The sequence below is a fragment of the Panthera pardus genome, unplaced genomic scaffold (genome assembly GCF_024362965.1).
Source record: "Panthera pardus isolate Hobbes unplaced genomic scaffold, ASM2436296v1 HiC_scaffold_20, whole genome shotgun sequence".
Lineage (NCBI taxonomy): Eukaryota > Metazoa > Chordata > Mammalia > Carnivora > Felidae > Panthera > Panthera pardus.
Window position 1 is genome coordinate 41,197,379 of NW_026526766.1, and position 19,344 is coordinate 41,216,722.

Sequence of the window (19,344 nt, forward strand, 5' to 3'; positions counted from 1 at the left end):
GAAAGCAGAATTTTATATTAAAAAGGTGCTTATTTCTCTCCATATTATGAACCACTCCCCCAACTTCTTAGTCTTACATACTGAGACTACCTCTAATCTTGTGGGATTCCCTGGTGTACCACCATGTAGTGCTGAAATTTTTACCCACCTACAAAAGAGACATGAGAGAACAAAGTGATCTAAAGAAACCACTGAGTTCATCTTGCTGCCCCAAGATCACTTTGGAGCAAGAAACATTAGCAGCTATCCCAGCCTGGCGCTTGTATCTCATTTGAAACATCTCCTCATTCCTGACCAAGAAAGAAAATTTCAATAAAGTACTTTTACTGGTTTAACAACAGTGAGCTCCTGGGATTGTCAAAGTGCTAAGCCTTTTCCAAGGAGAGAAAAAATCAGCAGCTCAAATATAATTAACCTTCTATTCTCAACGCAAACTGCCACGCACAGGAGCTCTGCAGTCTATTAGCAAAGTTATAATGGCCAACAGGCAGAAGCAAAATTGGTCAAAAAGTTGGCTGCTGCTGTCATATTTTTGGAATTATGATTAATGGCACTAATAATGTGGATGATTACTGATATGTGTATCTCCAGCAGTTTATCATATCGCTCTGGCTGCCTACGTCCACAATAAACAGGATGCTATCATTTACCTCTTTATTGAAGGCAATCCTTCTCTTGAAGGAGCATATTCTAATTACTTCGTAATGTTTTATGTCTTAAACATTTTGCAGCTCTGGACCTTGCCAACTGCTTCATGTCTACCATTGATTAATTACTGAATGTTTAATCAAAATTTAGAACCTAATGTAGTCATTTATGAGCACACTGCAGTGCCAAAGTAGTTAGGCTTTGCTCCCAAGTTTAGAGAGTGTTGGGTTCAAAATCAAATCCCAGCTATACACGAGGATCCAAGAATTTCACCTTGGGTGCTCTGAGGTTGCCAATTCCATCTCTGCTGATGAATGGAAGGTAATCTAACTACACAGTAAACAGCATCTTTACTTACCCTCTCCCTACTGACTTCCCTCTCCTCTTTCCCTAATTCCCTAATCAACAGAGCACCACTATTGGCTGCTTTGGAGAACAAGAAGGTCCTCGTGAATACCCATCATGAGAACATAGTTTTGAAGTGGTTAAACAAGTGAAAAATAATTTGCTGGGACAAATACATGAGTTTTTTCTTAATGTGGATTTTTTATGGTACTGTCATACAACCATTCACCGTTGAAGTTAAGTGTTTTTTTAATACCATTACTGAACTGCTGAAATGGATGCTAATATAGCTTGGAGTGCTAATGTCAAGTCCTGGTAATAAAAAAGACAGACTGCTGAATGAAATAATTTCAAGTAAAAAATAGAACAAAAGTGCTCTCTCTCTTGCTCTCCACTTTTATTGAATTGGGACTGACTGAGCCAATTGCTTTAGAAGTCTGTAAAACACAATTACTAGTGAGCGAACTGACCCACCAGTGCCCCCTCAGTGACAGAGTAGACTAAAAAGGCAGCAGGGTCAGAGCGGCCCCCCTCAGCTGGCCATCAAAACGAAGAGGCTTCCTTCTGAATGTCTGCTGTTCCCATTGTCCAAATCTGTCTCCTTTTACTTACAAAACCTTGTTATTTCCCATCAATGTGATAAAGTAACTTCATACATTACTTTCCAAGATGAAGACGTCTATTCTGGCTATTAAGGATGATCTGTCTTTTGATATTCTTATTTATGTGGATGTTTATGTATAAACGCACATATACATTATGTGGATGCATTTAGATTAGAACGTTAGCATAATTTTTGAATAGCTGGTAATAATTCAGATTGATATATGCTCTAGCAAAATTGAAGCATCACTTATATATGTTCAGCTAGAAACACTTGGCTTTTTTTTTCCCAAGGTAAAGTCAAAATAATTAGAGCAAGCAAGAAAAAGAATTAAACTAGAAGTGGGTAACATTTTTCCCCCTAGTTAATAAAAGAAGTAATAAACTCCATAAAGTACTAGAGTTAAGATCACTAACACTTCAGGCATAACAGCTTTTTACCAGGAATTTACAACTCCTGTTTTAATTCAAGCAGCTTGCATTGGGACATAAAATCTAGGTATTTTTTTTAAAAGTGTAGTTTTATGTTAAGTAACTGAAGAAAAATCATCCTTTCCTAAAAAGTATTCTTTTGTCTTCTTCTGCAGGCTGTTTCTTTCTCACACACGTGCGTACACACACACACACACACACACACACACACACACACACACACACACCTTGGCACTCAAGAATCAAAGTTACTAAATCCCTTTTTTATGACATTGTAATTTTTTGGCAAGTGTAAACTCCTTTCATATTCTGCCACATTCGTTTATTTGAAGCTTGTGGGAGTCTTGCAGCAAAAACATTAAATTATTTAAATTATTTCTGAAGCTTTTAAAAGAAGAAAAATGCTTTCTAGCCAAAACTTCACTAAGAAATTTCAATACAGAAAGGAAAGTCTCCCTTCCTCTTAGCACAACAAATGATCACTCATAGTGAGAGATAGCTGGTAAGAAGGCTTTCACCTGAAAGAGAACCACCCTCATCAGTACTGATATGATCAACTGCTAATGTATGTGTGCAGTCTTACAATCTGCTTTCAGTGAGAATGGCCTATGTTTTGTAAGGAAAGATTATCTACAAAACAAGTATCTCGAATAATTATGTACAAGAATATTTATGACCAGTAAAGTCTCTCAGGGTGTCAAATAGATGGTGGCAGACCCAAGAGAAGAAGAAATCAGGAAGATGACCCTTTCCAAGTGCTGCCATCATGAAAAATACTGCCTGTGCACTCAGTATGTGCATTCTGTTCTAAGTGCAATTTTTGCCTGAATTTTCAAGATAATGCTGGCAAGAGTAATAGCTTGTTCCTTTTAAGGGAAATAAGGAGTATGTAGGAAGCATGTCTGTGTTGCAGCTATGTGTGTAGGAAGCTATGTATCAATAAGAGATCTAATATAACTCTCATCAATAGAATGTGTAAGAATCTCTTTGTATCATGAAAAGGAAGTCATTCATCCACCATTAAGTGGTGTTGTCTATTTGGTGCTCAGTTTGGAAGACGGTGGAAGTGACTGGTGTAGTTCTTGGAGTGGAGGAGTTGAAAGGTCAGCAGAGGCTTAAATGAGCTTGTCTTACATCCAGCTGGGCCAGCAGGAGATCATTAGGAAGATCCGAGGCTCACTTTAGGCTTGTCAGAGTCTCTCCCCATGATACAAGGAGACCGTTTTGCTCATTGCTCTTCTCCCAGTGTATAAAAAGAACCCCAGAGACAGGAATGACACCGAAGTTTATCTTACTACCAAAGTTTCGCTTGAGGAGGGCACAACTAGCAATTACTCAGAAGGGGGATTTATTTTGTTTGTTTGCCTTTGATGGAAAGTAATGGAGATAAGTACAAAAGACCTATTGATCTGCTGGCTTCTACTGTGAAACCAAATAGAGTAAAGGGTGGGGGGGGGGAGGAATCTCTTTCTTAATATTTAAGTGTCAGAGGACCTGTACAACTTCACTTTAGAAAAGATTTTTGGAAAAGGAGAGTTTCAGTTTGATTGGCAAACGTATAGTAAATGAAATGGCTGATGCCTTCAAATGTTCTCTTCTTGTATTTGAAGAAAATTAGTGCACTGTATTTGACAGCTAATTTTATTACGGCAAATAGACTAATAGTTACCTCAAACTGGTGCTAAGTGGCTCATTTCTTGAAGGTAGGGAAATCATGTGCATTTATTGAAAATCTCTCTTTAGAAAAGTTCTCTATAAGTTTCCAAACATAGAGAATGATGGAAAAAATGGATGTTGCTGCTGAGAAGGTGATAACAGGAGGCAGGTAGCATGTTTTCACATCCTCACCTCTGTTGTTAATGTATGCAGTGGCTCATCAGAGGTAGCTCATGCTAATTTATTCCTGCACACCTGTATAGGGCTGGAAGTCAGGTAATCAGGCAGGCAAAAACTATACATCTCTGCTTTTTAGCTACAGCTACCCAGAGGCCTATAGAGGAACAAATTTAGTTCTGGAGACATCAGCAGGTTTTAATAAACCAAATACAGATGTCTTCTTCCATACAAATCAAGAAGTTTACATGTTTAAATCTGGACTGATTTAACTAGCAATCAAAGAGAAGGTTCACACTTGGCACCAACAGTTGCCTCATATTTATTTATAAATCACCCTAAGCAAATATTATTTTGTTTTTAAATTTATTCACGGGGGCTGAATCATCTTTCCTACACCTTGAAGATTAAACATATATGCTTACCTTTCTAATAAAATTTAAGACAAACTTTGACAATTAGCTGCCACTATTCTCAGAAATGAGGAACAAAGATGGTAAAGATCATGTAAGATGTAAAACGAGATAAATAGTTCTTTCTAAGCAGATAATGTAGTTTCTGTGTACAAAGTCTTCATTTTAGTTGAGGGAATTTTAAAATTGCCAATCACTAAAACAGATATAAATAGATTTTAATGTATTAGCAAATGATAAGGAATTTCAGGGAAAAGGATAGAAGGGCATTTACTTGTTGTTGTTGGTGGTGGTGTTTTAATAAAAATCAAATGTAGGGGCGCCTGGGTGGCTCAGTCGGCTAAGCGTCCAACTTCAGCTCAGGTCATGATCTCACAGTTCATGGGTTCGAGCCCCGCGTTGTGCTCAGTGCTGACAGCTCAGAGCCTGGAGCCTGCTTCAGATTCTATGTCTCCCTCTCTCTCTGCCCCTCCCCAGCTTGCACTCTGTCTGTCTCTCTCTCAAAAATAAATAAACACTTAAAAAATTTAAAAATAAAAACCAAATGTAACTTATAAAGGGCTTCCCTTATACATAGGTGATCCATGGCCATTCAGCCCTCCTAGGGATCAAAATTCAAGACAGATGATGAAAAATGAGCAAAGGTAAACTAGGCCTTGCTAATTCTGGCGATGACACTGTCTCCAGAAAAATTTCCTTTATGAAGACTAGGTTCTACGCCAGTTAGTTATAATTTCTTCTTGCCAGGATGTTTTTTGCATGCATACTTCAAAACGGAGGGTCAGCTTCCTAATCCCTGAAGGAACACTATCTTAGTAGCAAAAAAGTCCAGGGATAAACAAGGAAGGAAGAGTGTTTACGGAGTGTCACGTCTAATACTACACAGCATCACCAGTATATACTTATATACTTTAGCAATCACCTTATAGTAACATAGTTATTCACAGAGAAAATAATTTATATTTCACTTCTATAAACTCAGAAAAAAATTTATTCCAATAACACCTAGTGACTGGATAAACTGAACCTCGTGAATATAGCTTTCTGTCATTAGTGTGGAAGGGTCCTCTTTGCTTTTGAATTTATTACACTCAAACTGAGTCACAACATTGTGCTTTGAGTCAGCCCTAACAAACCACACATACCTCCTCACTCCCCGCCCCCCACCACCCACTGCTTCTCCTTTTGTATGACCTTAGACAAAGAATGTTCCTGCTTTTCAAAAAGGTTTCAAGTTCATCTTATAAAATCTAGAATGACCATAAGCAAAGGCCTGGAAATCTCTAACTGCCAAATCTAAAACACAGTGTTTAACATCTTTCTACTTATATCTTACTAATAACATGCCTATTTGGAGACCAAAAATGCAATCCCTCCTTGTATATAGCCATTTTGGAAAAAGCCCAAGAAGACCTGTGTATCACACCTGTAAGGTGTTCTAAGCCCCAAGACAAGAAGACTGCTTTTATAAACAGAAGGAAGAGGGTTATTCTGTTAGTTTCATCAGTAGACATCCTGTAGCCTTGCACACTGCAGCCCCCACTCAAAATCCCCTCTAATGCTTTATTTGCACAAGGAAGACATTGTGGAGTCAAGGATGGATGAATCAAGACTCTGGGGAAAGGAAAGAAATAGGCCTGAGGACAGCAGGATTAAAGGCAAGGAAGGGTTTCTGTTTGGGAAGGTCTGTTGGCTCAGAGAAAGGTAAGGAAATTTGTCTTAGCTTCATAGTGAACTGAAGAAGAAAAAAGCAGGGGCACAAAATTCCGAGGACTCTCATGATTAACACAGCAAAAATGAAGAGAAACAGAAAGGTAAGTTTGAGGGGGTAGATCAGAGATGTGCTCCAAGAGGCTCTGTGAAACAGGAGATTAAATTCCAAGTCAACATTAGTGGAAGAAGTGACGGTAACAGGCTGATGTGGGAGTAATGTTTAAGTTCACTCTGCAGAGATGCCGGAAGAGGCAGATACCCCAATAGCATCACTGTTTCTGATTATGTGGTGGTAGCTATGGTTGCATCATATGTTAATTCAAGTCATAGACTCAACAAGGATGAATACTTTTTTTAAGGAAAAAAATGCTCAGATTAAAGTATCGTAGGTTTTGTTACGTTTTTTAACCTGTTATCAAAAAATGTGTGTATTCCTGAAAAGCAAAACTTCAAGTGAGAATCAAAAAACTTGGTATAGTATTTTTTTCAATTTGCTTTTCTTCATCTATCACGTGTTACAAAACTCCAGAATTATAAAGATTAACTGTGATGTGGTATTTCACCCAAATGAAATGAAATGCAGTGCCTGTCTTCTGAGGCTTGCAGTCTCCTGTGTGACTGAACACACACGGGAGAATATGTGTACTCTGCTTCCCTAGAATAACCCAGTTATCCCAGACACTATTCTAAATTTCCATACGCTAGTCATCTGCCAAGCTCCTAATCTCTACAATAAAAATGGAGATTGAAATATTCTCCTGCTATTAATGAATGTTTTTCCTTAGACAAACCATCCTTTCAACAGTACCTCCTTCTACATTAGGACATAAAAACACAAGTGCTTGTGCTTTCTAGCGGTGTGACATAAATGAAAGCACCATGCTTTGGGGTGTTGTAGCCTTTTGGCCCCACAGCCATTTATGCGAGTGTTATAACTTTCAGTATTTTCAGCAAACCAACTAAAACTGTGATAGAATTCATGCAAATAAGCTTAAATTTTGGCTTGTCTTCAAACACTCCATTTCCATAAATATTTTATGCAGGTCTTCATGAGTCTTTTATTTTTGTTAAAAAAAAAATCCAATGCATTAACCTCATTATCGCAAGCGCACTATTTCAAATATAAAAGAATGAGTATTACTCACAAACTGGGGGGTGGGAGGTTGTATACGGTACTCTATTTTATTATTCAAATTATAGCCATCTTATCTGTTGTATTCTTGTAGTGTCAATGATAACTCAGAACTGAAAAGAACTTTGTGACTAAACTTTTTATAGAACAAGGTAAATGGGACTGGGGGAGAAGGGAAATCTTTTAAGAATATAGATTTCTCTTCAAAGCATATTTTGAGTTGTACAAAGAAAACCACTTATTTTCTCAGAAATTTTGCTTTTAATGGATCGGACCCCTTGCATTTCGGCACTATGGAAAATACTTTTTAAGTGTTATTTTTTAAAAAAATTAATCTTTTAAATGTGAAGACAAAACAGAGTATTCTAGAAGCAGGTCACTACTTTTCAGTGGTACTTTTATTATATGTTACTTTGCCAAAGAATTCTAGTCAATTGATAAGTGCTAGAATTTGGGAGGTGGCTATTCGGAAGCTTCCTTGTTTCTTCTACATATACCGATTTTTTCCCATCTAATGAAATTTTGCCTAAAATTATTTTTAAAAGACAACGTAAACCAAAAGCCACATTCAACATAATGGGAAGAATTAACTGGTGTGTGACTCTGGGTTGGGCTGGTGTATTACGTAAATGATCTGCTCATAAGCTTACTTCAAGTGCAGGATAACTGTGTTACCCCACCACTGACCACCTTGACACATTCCATTTATATTACATTTTCTTGAGGATTCAAAAAGAACATTGGAGGTTTAAGACCAGCTGCTTCTGTTTAAACCCAACTGTTTCAGAGCTGTAGCCACATAGCTAAGGTGTGATGTCATCTCAAAGCTGGACATAATATATTCTAACTGATCCTAAAAGTATATGCATGCCCCCCCCTTCTGTGCATAATTCCCACGACAGACTGTATTTTAGACATGTGCTCAAAGACACTGTGAAGTTAAAATAAAGAAACCCATACCACCATACCATTTCCCCACATTAATAATTATTTTGGTCCCATTTTCTTCTAATATTTTCGTGACTCTTAAAAGAATTCAAGGACATACTAAATACTCATGTAAGAATGATAACATTTCTGGTTATACCTACGGAGATGCAGGCTGTCTCGATGTCCTGGACCTATGGTTCTTTCCATCCGTAAATTTCTGTTTCTATATTGGATAAATATGTGTGTATGAAGATAATATATTGATTTAATTAAAAAGCCACAAGGCAAAGCAGAAATATATATAACAGAAGCTGCGGCTTCTAAGTGAAGCTTCATGAGGAAGCAGGGAACTGTGTACATAGTTAACTTATTCACACCTAGATGCATGGGGAAACATACATACACACATACACAGAGCACAGAGAAAAATGGCGTGCATTACTGGGTAAGATGGCATATGATTCTGCATGCTTAATCATAACAAGCATCAACTGCAACAATCCTCCATGAGCATCGCAGCTTGGTTATCTCATGGTCACTGTGGACAATCTTTACGGTGCATCAAAAACATCTAAGTTGGAGTTTTTAATGTTAAGTCCGACATGACTGGCACCCTCCACCCCCAGCAGGAGCAGCCAATGGAGATTTACTGACCTGTCTCTGCTTCGGCGAGAGGGGAAGGCAGCATTGCAGCCAGCCACTGTGCAGACATGCATCTCTTTTAAGTGAACGTTCCTGTAGTGAAGCTTCACACTGTAGGAGCTTTTGAAACTCTTCTTGCACACGTAACAGATTTTGGGGTCTGGGCTAGAACACAGGTCACCTTCTGGGGAGAACTTTTGAGGGCTGCCGTAATTCAGAGACGATGTGAAACTTTCATGCAGGGCTGCCATGCTGGCCCCCCCACCATTGTACAGACCATACTGGCTCATGTAAAACATGTCGTAAGTGGGATCTGTAAATTCTTCCTTCACCTTGATGACATCCTGGTGAGAGGGCTCACTGTGGTTCTCATCAGGCCTCTCACTGCTCATCAGGACTTTTTCGCTCACTTCACTGTGAATGTGCTCATCGCCTTCCATGGACTCCTCACCTAGTTTGGGCTCTGAAGACTCAGATTCATTCTCATAGTCCCGCTCAGGTTCTTGGTCCTCAGAAGTCATGCTGTCAGCCCTTCTTATTTCAGTCCTTGAAATGCACCGGGTCCTGCTATGTTTAGAAAAGTCCTTCACAGAAATGCCTGGACTCATCTCCTCTTGGGAGTGGCAATGATTGTCATGGCTCACATCGTTGACCACAGCTCCGCCATCATTAGGGTCATCATCTTCATCGTCAAACTCATCAGCGGTATCAATGATTTCCTTCTCAATCTTCACAGGCATGCTGGACTTCCTGGGCTTCTTCTTGGGTGCCAGGTCAGCACTGGGCTCATGAGTGGCCATCATCACTACTGGTGCTATGGGCTCAGAGGGTGGTGGGGGGTGCTGCTCTATGGTACCACTGGCTGGAATGATGGGACTGGTTGGGAGGGAGGTTGGAGGACTCACCATTTCCCCCGGAGTGAGTAAACTTCTATAAAATGGAGGAACTGGCTGTACAGTCTTTAGCCCAGAAAAAACCAGCTGGCTAGGCAGAGGATTCTGTAAGACGGGGTCTAATGGGGGAGTGGTAAAACCCATTGGGGGCCGGCCAGGGCTTGTGAGTGTGAGATTTGATTTTGTACTTGCTATAACAGGAGTGGCAGCTCCTGATGTGGCACGAATTAAATCTTTGTCTCGGTTATTTCGTAGCATAGGCATGTGAAGGCGAGGATTAGGGTTCGCACTGTGGCGATTCCGGCTTCGGAGGGAGCTAAAGACCATGTTGCAACCCTCGATGGTGCATCGGTGTTTGATCTTCAGGTGAACAGCATTATAATGAATTTTGAGAGTACCTTTGTCATAGAATGTCTTCCCACATGCATTACAGAACACTCTTCCTTTCCTAGAGGCTGACCCCATCCTTCTCATCCGATGAATCCGGAATGAGCTTTTTGGGTGTTCAGTTTTGGTTAGATCACTGACTGGGGCAGAATTCTGAATGGGGGACACACAGGCTGGCTCAGTTTTGGGCTCCACATTGGTAATGCTGGTCAGGGCATTTCTATTAGGCGTCTGATCATTCTTATAAGGTGTGGGAGATACTTCAGATTCACTGCTCTCATTGTATTCATTCTGGGTTGAAAGGCTTGGTTCCCGCAGCCTCAGTCCTGGTTGCTCTAACAGTAGCCCGTTTGGAGGCAATCCAAGCAGTGGGGCTGAGACTGGGTTTATATACTGGAATGGAAGCAGAAATGCAAGGCTGTTGGGGATGTTTTCGAAATGATGAATGCTGGAAGGGTTGCTGTTCTCTAGGTGAGCAAGAAGGCTGGGACTCCGAGTGCGATTATTGCTCTCAATGAAAGTCCTTATGTCTGAGTCTGTCTTTGAAGATGGTACGGCTACGGCCTGCCCTTCTTTCTCCTGAATTGCCATCAGCTCCACAATGGATTTGGTTTCTCCAAATCGCAGAAACTGCTGAAGGGTGATGATTTCCTCTTCTCGAGACATGATGGCCCAGCGGTCCAGCACCTTGCCGGCAGCATCCTAGAGGCCACATCAAAGAAACAACAAAGATAAACACAAAAACTTATTGATTGTGCATAATTATTCAATGCAACTGAAGGAGCTCTGCCTGCTCATGAAACACCAAGAGTGACAGCAGAAAACAACACACAAGCACTGTTCATAAAAGTCAACCCACAATGCAAACTTTTCTGCCATGCAGTCGCAGTAATTACAGTCACAGAGAAACAGATTTGAGTTTAATGTCAAAGCAAACAAAATGTAGACCACTGGGGCTCTATTATGTAAAATGCCTTCACTACTGCTATTTTAACAATGGTCTATATAGTATGCAACTATTTAGCACATATTAGTATAAGACGTGAACACGTGCTGTGCAACATAGTATAAATGCAAAAAATGGTACCTTAATGTGTATTAAATAGGGACACCATAGGAAGGGATTAAGCACATTTTGTGGAATTTACTTCTTCAACACAAGCAGACATGGTACTGGATTTAAAGATGAAAATTCCTTTAAATAGGAGCTACCGTATAACTTTCTGAATTAAAAAGATGAAAAAAAGTAGCTTTGCCTTCTGTGCCCCCAATTACTAAGGTGTGCTTTTTTCTCTTTTTTTAATAGCTATATTTTAGTGTCATTTACTAATAGACAATCTCATAAGGTAGAATAAGGAAAAACAGTAATTATGCTTTTCCTGAAAATTGATTGTAATCCTAGGATTCAAAGTTTGAGTTAGACTTTAAGTATTTGACTTTTTTTTAATGATATTCTTATAAATGACAGTTATAGATATTTAGAAAGTAAACATGTGATGGATTTAGATAGAATAAATGTGTAAAAATGTTGTCTCTTAACATTCTCCTCTGATAGCAAAGGGAGTCCATAGAGAATACACATCAGTAATCACCAGACTATGTGTTGTTAAATATACATTAAAAAGCATTTCACACTTTCATTTTTGCTAGTAACTATGAGATTTGCCTGGAGGTAGGACTTAAAAATCCTGCAATGTAATGTCAGGCAATCCATTTCAGCACAGATTGAGAGAAATGTATTCAAATGCTTAAATAATGACTCCATCATTTTCTAGAGCACAGCTTCTTCCTAACCAAGACAGGACACTTCACAACCTCTGTGAATAATACTTGCCCCAACCCTGCCTATCAATTTAAGAATGCATAAAATCTTCTAAAAAACCAAAACTAGATATTTATTAATTACAAAAAGAAAAATCATAACTTTACAATAGGGAAATCTAGCAGACACCACCTTAACCAAGTAATCAATGAACATCACCAATGTTAAGTATCATCATGTACCTTCCAATATTTACTGAGAAAAGCACATCATCCCTTTCTTGCTAAAAGCTGTATAACCTCAATCTAATCACAAGAAAACATCAGATAAGCCAAAATTGAAGGGCATCCTACAAAAGAGTGGCTAGTACTCTTCAAAGTGCAGTAAAGAGTCAATCAGTAAAGATTAAAAAAAACAAGGACCAAAGAATGGTTACAGATCAGAGGGAACCAAGCAAACAGGACAAATAAATGTAATATGAGATTCTAGAAATCCCAGGCCAGAAAAAGTCCCTCAGTGGGGAAACGGGCAAAAGCTGAATAAAATCTCTAGATCAGTTAATAGTATGGTATCAACCTTAATTTCTTAGTTTTATCCATTGTGCTGTGTTTATGTAGAATGTTTCATTAGGGGAAGCAGGATAAAGGGAATTATACAATTTTTGCAATGGGAAATTCTGCCTTATAGATTGTTCTACTCAGCCTTGTGATATAAAATTCTCTCTGGACCAAAACTGTATGGTCTGAACCACGACAACTAGCTCAATTGTAAGGAGATACGTATCATTTATTTAAATCGCTTTACAAAAAACAAGCTCTAATAGTTACGTGCAATGCCTTATAAGGCTTACTCTAGCATTGCATCATTTTACATAAAGTATATGTGTGGGTGTGTGCGTCTGGATGTCCATTTCTACATAAACTGGCCCTCCCTCATTTTGTAGATAACGTGAGCCTTCAGGTTAAATATCCTCATGCAGGTATCTTCTCAGAACACTTAGATGATGATGTGTATACATGGTGACTCTGCATGATCCTGGAGTCGTGCAATAGCTAGTTTTTAGAAGTATCACTCAGAGCAAACGGTCTCCTTACAAACCTGTTTTGGAATGGGGGGGGTGGGAAACAAGGGGGAACACTGGTGCTATAGGTAAACAGAAAAATAAATTGTGATTTTGTATAGATTATCTCATTTGAACCTCATAATAGCTTCCAGAGCTGAGCAAATGTTTACCAGATGAGGGACCAGGGGTGAAGGAAAGGGGGATGGCTGGTTGAAGTTGCCAAGATGCTAACTTAGGGTCTCGGACTCCAATCCAGAAATTCTGACTCTAAGTTCATTGAGTGTAATGACTGTCATCCATAATGTCATTTCCCAGGTGGGCACAGTGGGTCTGTGACAAGAAATAGGACTTCTCCTGAACAAGTCTGGTCTCTGAAGCACTGTAATGTCCTCCTCCACACTGTTTTTCTTTTAGCATCAAATCCACTCTCCTAATTGTTCTTTTATGGAAGCTTTTACTATGGATTGTGTCTCAGGCTGAAACGCAACTTGAGCAGCACACAGTCATTTCTTCCCCAGGTAGCCTTCACCTAAATCTGCATGTCGATAATGTACTTACACAGCTGGCAGCCTCTGGTATTAAAACAGCCCTTAGAAACCATAGCAACTGATCAAACCCACCTGAGGCATCTCCTTTCCATCACCCTCCTATCTTCTTTCCTCCAACGGAACACAGCAGTCCCATATGGTTCCTCTTTCCTCCTGGCCCTCCACAATGCCTGCCGCTATTTCTAAAACCACTGCCTTTCAGACCTCTTTTAGTCCTGAGTAGCTGTCTTTGCTAAAATGGAACTGTTATGTTAAACCACTTACTTCTAGTGGAATAGGTCCAGGTAAGCAAGATTTAGAACTTTGCTCGTAGCCTGAATCATAAAAGAGACGCTTCATTTACAGTGGTAATGGAAACAGCAATTTATACTACACAGCAGAACAACATAACATCTTTGCAAACAAATGTGCTTGGGAACAGGATAGACCTCTACATTACATACTCAAACTAGGGTCCTCCTGACAGGGCACCCTCTGAATCCAGGCAATATGAAGTGCCACAGAAGTTCTTTCCAAAGAAGCCACCATTCATATTTGATCAAAGTTATCTACTACCATTGTAAAGCAACTGCAGAAAGAAACAAGTTGACTTTCTTATACAACATAATGGGTATGCAAGCTCAATGCTACAGATGGCCATCAGGTTTAGCACATCCTTGGATAAACTGGTTGAATGGGACTTGGAAATCATTAAGGCGAAAAAGGAAGGCCTAGGTTCTTTTTCCCTGAAGATCTCAGTGACAGAGGTAAACATGGTCTGGTGTAGTGATTCTCAAAACAGTGGCTTGAGAGAATTCCATGCATGTTCTATATGCTATTTGAAAGGGACCAGAATCTTTTTTTTTTTTTTTTAATTTTTAAACCAGTCTGCAAATAATTGAGAGTAACCATTTGGAAAACTTCTGGGTTATTTGACACTGCTGAAACAACAAAAAGCATGATTTTTTTTATTAATTTATTTTTATTTTATTTAATAAGTATTGGCTCAAAATTGATGGAGGTGGGGAGAACTGGTCCTTCCTCACAGGTAATTTGAGAAGTACAGATCTAGAATCTCAGCCCCCTTACATATCAAATAAACTTTACCAGGGTGAATAAGACCCATAAAAAAGAGTTATTCTATTATCACAGAATAAGCATTTAAAAAACAAATTATGTTAGACCAGCATGAATATTGTGATTGCCGACCAACCCATATGGGGACAATGGTCTTGCATAAGAATAATAAATCACATCAGAGTGTATAACTGGATCTTATCCTTCCCAGTCCATTCTGTAGTTTGTGAGTCAGTTCCTTAAGGTGTTCTCATTTGTAACTAGAGTTCAGTGACCTTTAAACCTTTACACTGGGAATTTTTATTTACAAAATGAGGATAATAAGATTTACCCTGTTAAGTGAAATGCAAGGTATTATTGTAAGTATTGATTTCCTGTGAAATAACCAGCTATACTATTAATTAAAAGATGAGCAACACCAAATAATCCTGACTTATAAACCAGTTTTACTGGGTTCAGAAGAAGTATAAAACACTTAAAATATTTACATGTAAGTATTTTAGATGAAAAGACTTCCTTTTATTTTTGCCGGAACTGGTGATTATCACTCAGTAGAAATCTGGCACCTAGTTCTACGTGGCTCTGCAGAGTAATGTTTTAAAATCTTTTCTGCAGTAGAATCAACTGTCATGGTTTCAATGGTTTTATTTAAGCCTTTTCTTCACATCAAAACACCTTATATAGCCTATAGTTTTAAAAGTAAAAGTAAAGTAAAGTTGACTGTTTTTTCTTATTTCAGGGAAAGGGACAGTAGGGAAGGAAAGGATGTAAAGAGATGGAAGAGAGACCAGATGAGAAACTTTGGGATAATTAGACTGTCGGGTGACTTCAAGCCCACAGACTCCCCAGTCCAAGAAGGAACCCATCTGTGTTCATGGCAGGCCACTACCATGCTATAGCACAGAGGGAAAGCAAAGCCTTTCTTTCTGTCCATGCATGGAAATGAGGGAGGAAATACTGAACACAGCAGAGTTCTGGAACTTATTTTCTCTCACATTATTCAAATTATTAAGAAGTAAGAAAATTGTTTAAAAGACAAGCAGAGAATAATTTAATTTTCTATTCTATTACATGAACTTCTTGTCAGTCAAGTTTAAGGCATATTTTTTAAAAAAATCCTAAAAATGATTAGCCAAGAACTAAAACTATTTCCCCTTTGATGTAATTTTAAATCTTTTACTTAAATGACATTGAGCTATAGAGAATGCTGACCACCTAGAACAAAATCAGAAATTTATGAGCTGTACTTTTTGATTCCATGTATAGATTTGAACTGTGTTATCTTAAGAAATTATTCCAACATAACCATATTGGCAACTTATTTTCATGACCAATTTCCCATTGGAATTTTCTATTTTCTATCCTTCAGGATTAATTCAAATATCAAGGCAAGAGGAATAGGGTTGGGTAGAAGGTGTAGACTTACCAAATTTCAAGACTATCTAGCTTGGTACTCTATCAGGTAAAATTTAACAGTAATTGCAGGGTTAAAATTGAAGAAGCAACGCTATGAATCATAAATTTTACCTGGTTTTCTAGATGTTTAAGTCTTAAGGGCAAACAAAGAATGGGACAGCTATACTGTGGAATACTACTAAGCACTTGAAAAGGAATAAACTAGTGATACACAGTAAAACATGGAAGACTCTCAAAAGCATTAATGTTAAAAATCAAAGAAATCAGGGGCGCCTGGGTGGCGCAGTCGGTTAAGCGTCCGACTTCAGCCAGGTCACGATCTCGCGGTCCGTGAGTTCGAGCCCCACGTCAGGCTCTGGGCTGATGGCTCGGAGCCTGGAGCCTGTTTCCGATTCTGTGTCTCCCTCTCTCTCTGCCCCTCCCCCGTTCATGCTCTGTCTCTCTCTGTCCCAAAAATAAATAAAAAACGTTGAAAAAAAATTAAAAAAAAAAAAAATCAAAGAAATCAGACCGCCCAAGAACTACCATTCTACCATTCCATGCATGGAAATTCTGGGAAAGGTTAGACTGTAGACACAGAGGGGAGATCAGTGGTTACCAGGGGTGAGGTGGGGGAAAAGGGCTGACTGCAAAGAACACTGGAGAAGTTTTTGGGGTGATGGAAATGTTCTATAACATGACTGTATTGATGTTTACATGTATACTTAAAATTGGTAGGTTTTATTGTATGCAAAGTATACCTCAATGAAGTTGACTCAAAACATTAAATCATGCAAACTGCATGAAATCTCACACTTAGAGCTCAACATTAATAATTCATCCTATTTATAGACCATTTGCTTATTTCCTGCATTGTTTTGTGACAAGAATAACAAACACACATCTCTTCCATTCTCTCCCACAATCCATTGTGACATGGGGAGTAAGTAAAAATTTCTTTCTTTTTTTCTACCTAAAAGATTATTTTTTGCTAATATTTTATAAGTGGCTTTACAGTAATATGTTATTGATTTAGAAAGAGCTTTACATATATTAGGGTAAAAGGTCAAATATTTTTACCAAAGGGGTATGCAGTCCTAAAACCTTGGAGACTGCTTCTCTGCACAGTTAATACTGACGTGTGGCAGCCGTGTACTGAGTGCACGCACCTTCACAAACACTTTGGATGATGTTGATGAGAAGCAGTCAGCTAGTTTGCCTTAGCTTGCCTCCACCTAACTTTGTGCTGGACTCTTGATTATGTGGGCATGTGTCAGGATGTGACCCAGAAATTAGGAAATATATCATCTAACTTCTGGGTCACCTCAGGAGCAAGCGATGGGCTCAGACCATTACTGCAGATCATATGAGCGGGGGCATTCCACCAACTTAATAGACAAGATCTGCGAATGGAGAGATCATGGGTGCTACTCGTGGGTGGATAGGGTAGGCTCTGAGGACTAGAAGTAGCAGCAGCTTGAGAAAGACACTCTGTGGAAGGGAAGCTTTGAATATTATGCACAGTTTTAAAAAAAAGATAGAAGTCATAAAACTTTTGGTCCTCGTTTGTCCCATTCTCCCACAGTGACCTGTTTTAGAACTCAGATGGGTCCATATGTAACATGCAGATATTCCCATTTGTCTTTCTGAAGTCAAGCCACTATTAAAACTTTTCTCTTTAGCCAAAAATTTTAACTGATCTGGGTGCTCTCCGTTTATATCACAGCCAATTCCTCCCCGCCCCCCTTTTGATTAAATTTTATTTATCTCTATAATTTATATGACTTGGCAATCCTAAGCATGAATGGGCCAAAGTTTTGTGTGTCTATGTGCCTGCACGTGTGTGTGTGTGTGTGTGTGTGTGTGTGTGTGTGTGTGTGTGTGTGTATAACAGACAAGAAGGGGACATGCATAGAAATGGCAAAAGAAAAAAATTATTGGAAGTAAAAGATTCTGGGAAGTACTTAGGGAAATTTTTTAAGCAATGTTGTGATAATTTCTGAGAAACACTTGAAATTATGTGGGAAAAGAACTTGGCATGCTTATTTGTTTTAGCAAATTTACATTTAAACACATATTTCTTGGAGGGCGCTGACTGAGAAAGATGCACCACTAGCATATACAATGTACAGTGGAACAGTTTGGTTGTGTAAGTAAACAAAATTATACCATTCTTTATTCACACAGAGCTCTTTTATGTGATTGTGCTTTTCCACTATTTTAGGCTAATGTTTCTAGGCCAGCTGAAACAACTGTGCTATGTGTAGGCAGAATGAAAAATACTCACTTATACCATGATTGCACCAAATGGTTCAAATTAGACTTGATAAAAAAAAATTAACATTTGTTTTGGGAAATGAAAACTCTACTCAATTTCTATGATTTGGAAATTCGTATTTTGCAGAATTTCTCAAGAGCATCACTTTACCTTCAAAATATAAAGCTGACCAGTCACATTTTTGCTTCCTCAGCTCCTCTCTAGGACAGAGGTGTCCCATGAAAAAGAATCAGTGGGGGGCGCCTGGGTGGCTTGGTCGGATAAGCGTCCGACTTCGGCTCAAGTCATGATCTCACAGTCCGTGGGTTTGAGCCCCGCGTCAGGCTCTGTGCTGACAGCTCAGAGCCTGGAACCTGTTTCAGATTCTGTGTCTCCCTCTCTCTCTGACCCTCCCCCGTTCATGCTCTGTCTCTGTCTCTGTCTCAAAAATAAATAGACGTTAAAAAAAATTTAGAAAAAGAATCAATGGGGTGTGGCACAGACAGAAAAGAAAAACTTCCCAATGACAATAATCAAGAGTGGACTTCATTTGTTAACAGTTATCCACATGAACATCCCCCTTGGAAAACAAATGTGCTTTCCTCATCAACCCAAGATCATCATTGTCACTTAATAAGTGTGCAAACATTAGAGCTAGGTATATTTTGGTTTGCTGTGATTACAGAAACTGGCGATAAGTTCAATATGTCCAGATTATAAAGACCTGGACTTGAAATATCTTTCTGATTCCTCCTTTTTCCCCTTAAGGAGAAATGAATACTACAGGAATAGCCACCAATGGTTAGAATGTTAGAGCTCTCAGAAAACTTTGTATTACAGAATTTCCTGTCAAAAGATAAACCTTACTGGTCCTTGTGAGCTGACATGCTAACACTGAAGTTTCCCCTCTATACTCTATACTCCCCTCTATACTCTATACTCGTTGCATATAGGGACTGGTCCCAAAAGAGTTACTGATCATACAGAGACTATGACTATGATACTTGGTTCATCTTATTGTACATGAACCTCACTATAAATCAGTCTGGTAACCTTCAAAATGCTGGATTATGGAGAATGGTGGTATACTGAGGCTATACATATCAAATTCATATCAAATTACTTGCATAAAAAGTACAAAGTCAAGGAATGCCTCTCCATGGATGGAACAGGAAGTGTGATGCACATGGCCCTTGACTGGAGTGGGCAGCAGGAGAAAAAGGCATCGTGGGGATTTTATGTGACTTTTAGGTATTGGGGTTGATATTTTCCAGTATATAAATCTCTAGCAT

At 38.9% G+C, this 19,344-nt stretch overlaps 1 protein-coding gene across 19 annotated transcripts in view; it reads right to left on the bottom strand.

Moving 5' to 3' along the window:
- Nucleotides 1–19,344, bottom strand: part of BNC2 (basonuclin 2) — a 436,316-nt gene that overhangs the window by 17,184 nt on the left and 399,788 nt on the right. For 14 of the 19 annotated variants that reach the window (XM_019415417.2, XM_019415425.2, XM_019415420.2 and 11 more), the window contains 2 exons: nucleotides 8,704–10,673; nucleotides 8,207–8,272 (listed from right to left, as the gene is read on the bottom strand). In XM_019415417.2, coding sequence (XP_019270962.1) covers nucleotides 8,207–8,272; nucleotides 8,704–10,673 — 2,036 coding nt within the window. The remainder of the gene's footprint in view (nucleotides 1–8,206; nucleotides 8,273–8,703; nucleotides 10,674–19,344) is intronic. The other 5 variants (XM_053907962.1, XM_053907964.1, XM_053907968.1 and 2 more) reach the window with 2 other exon arrangements.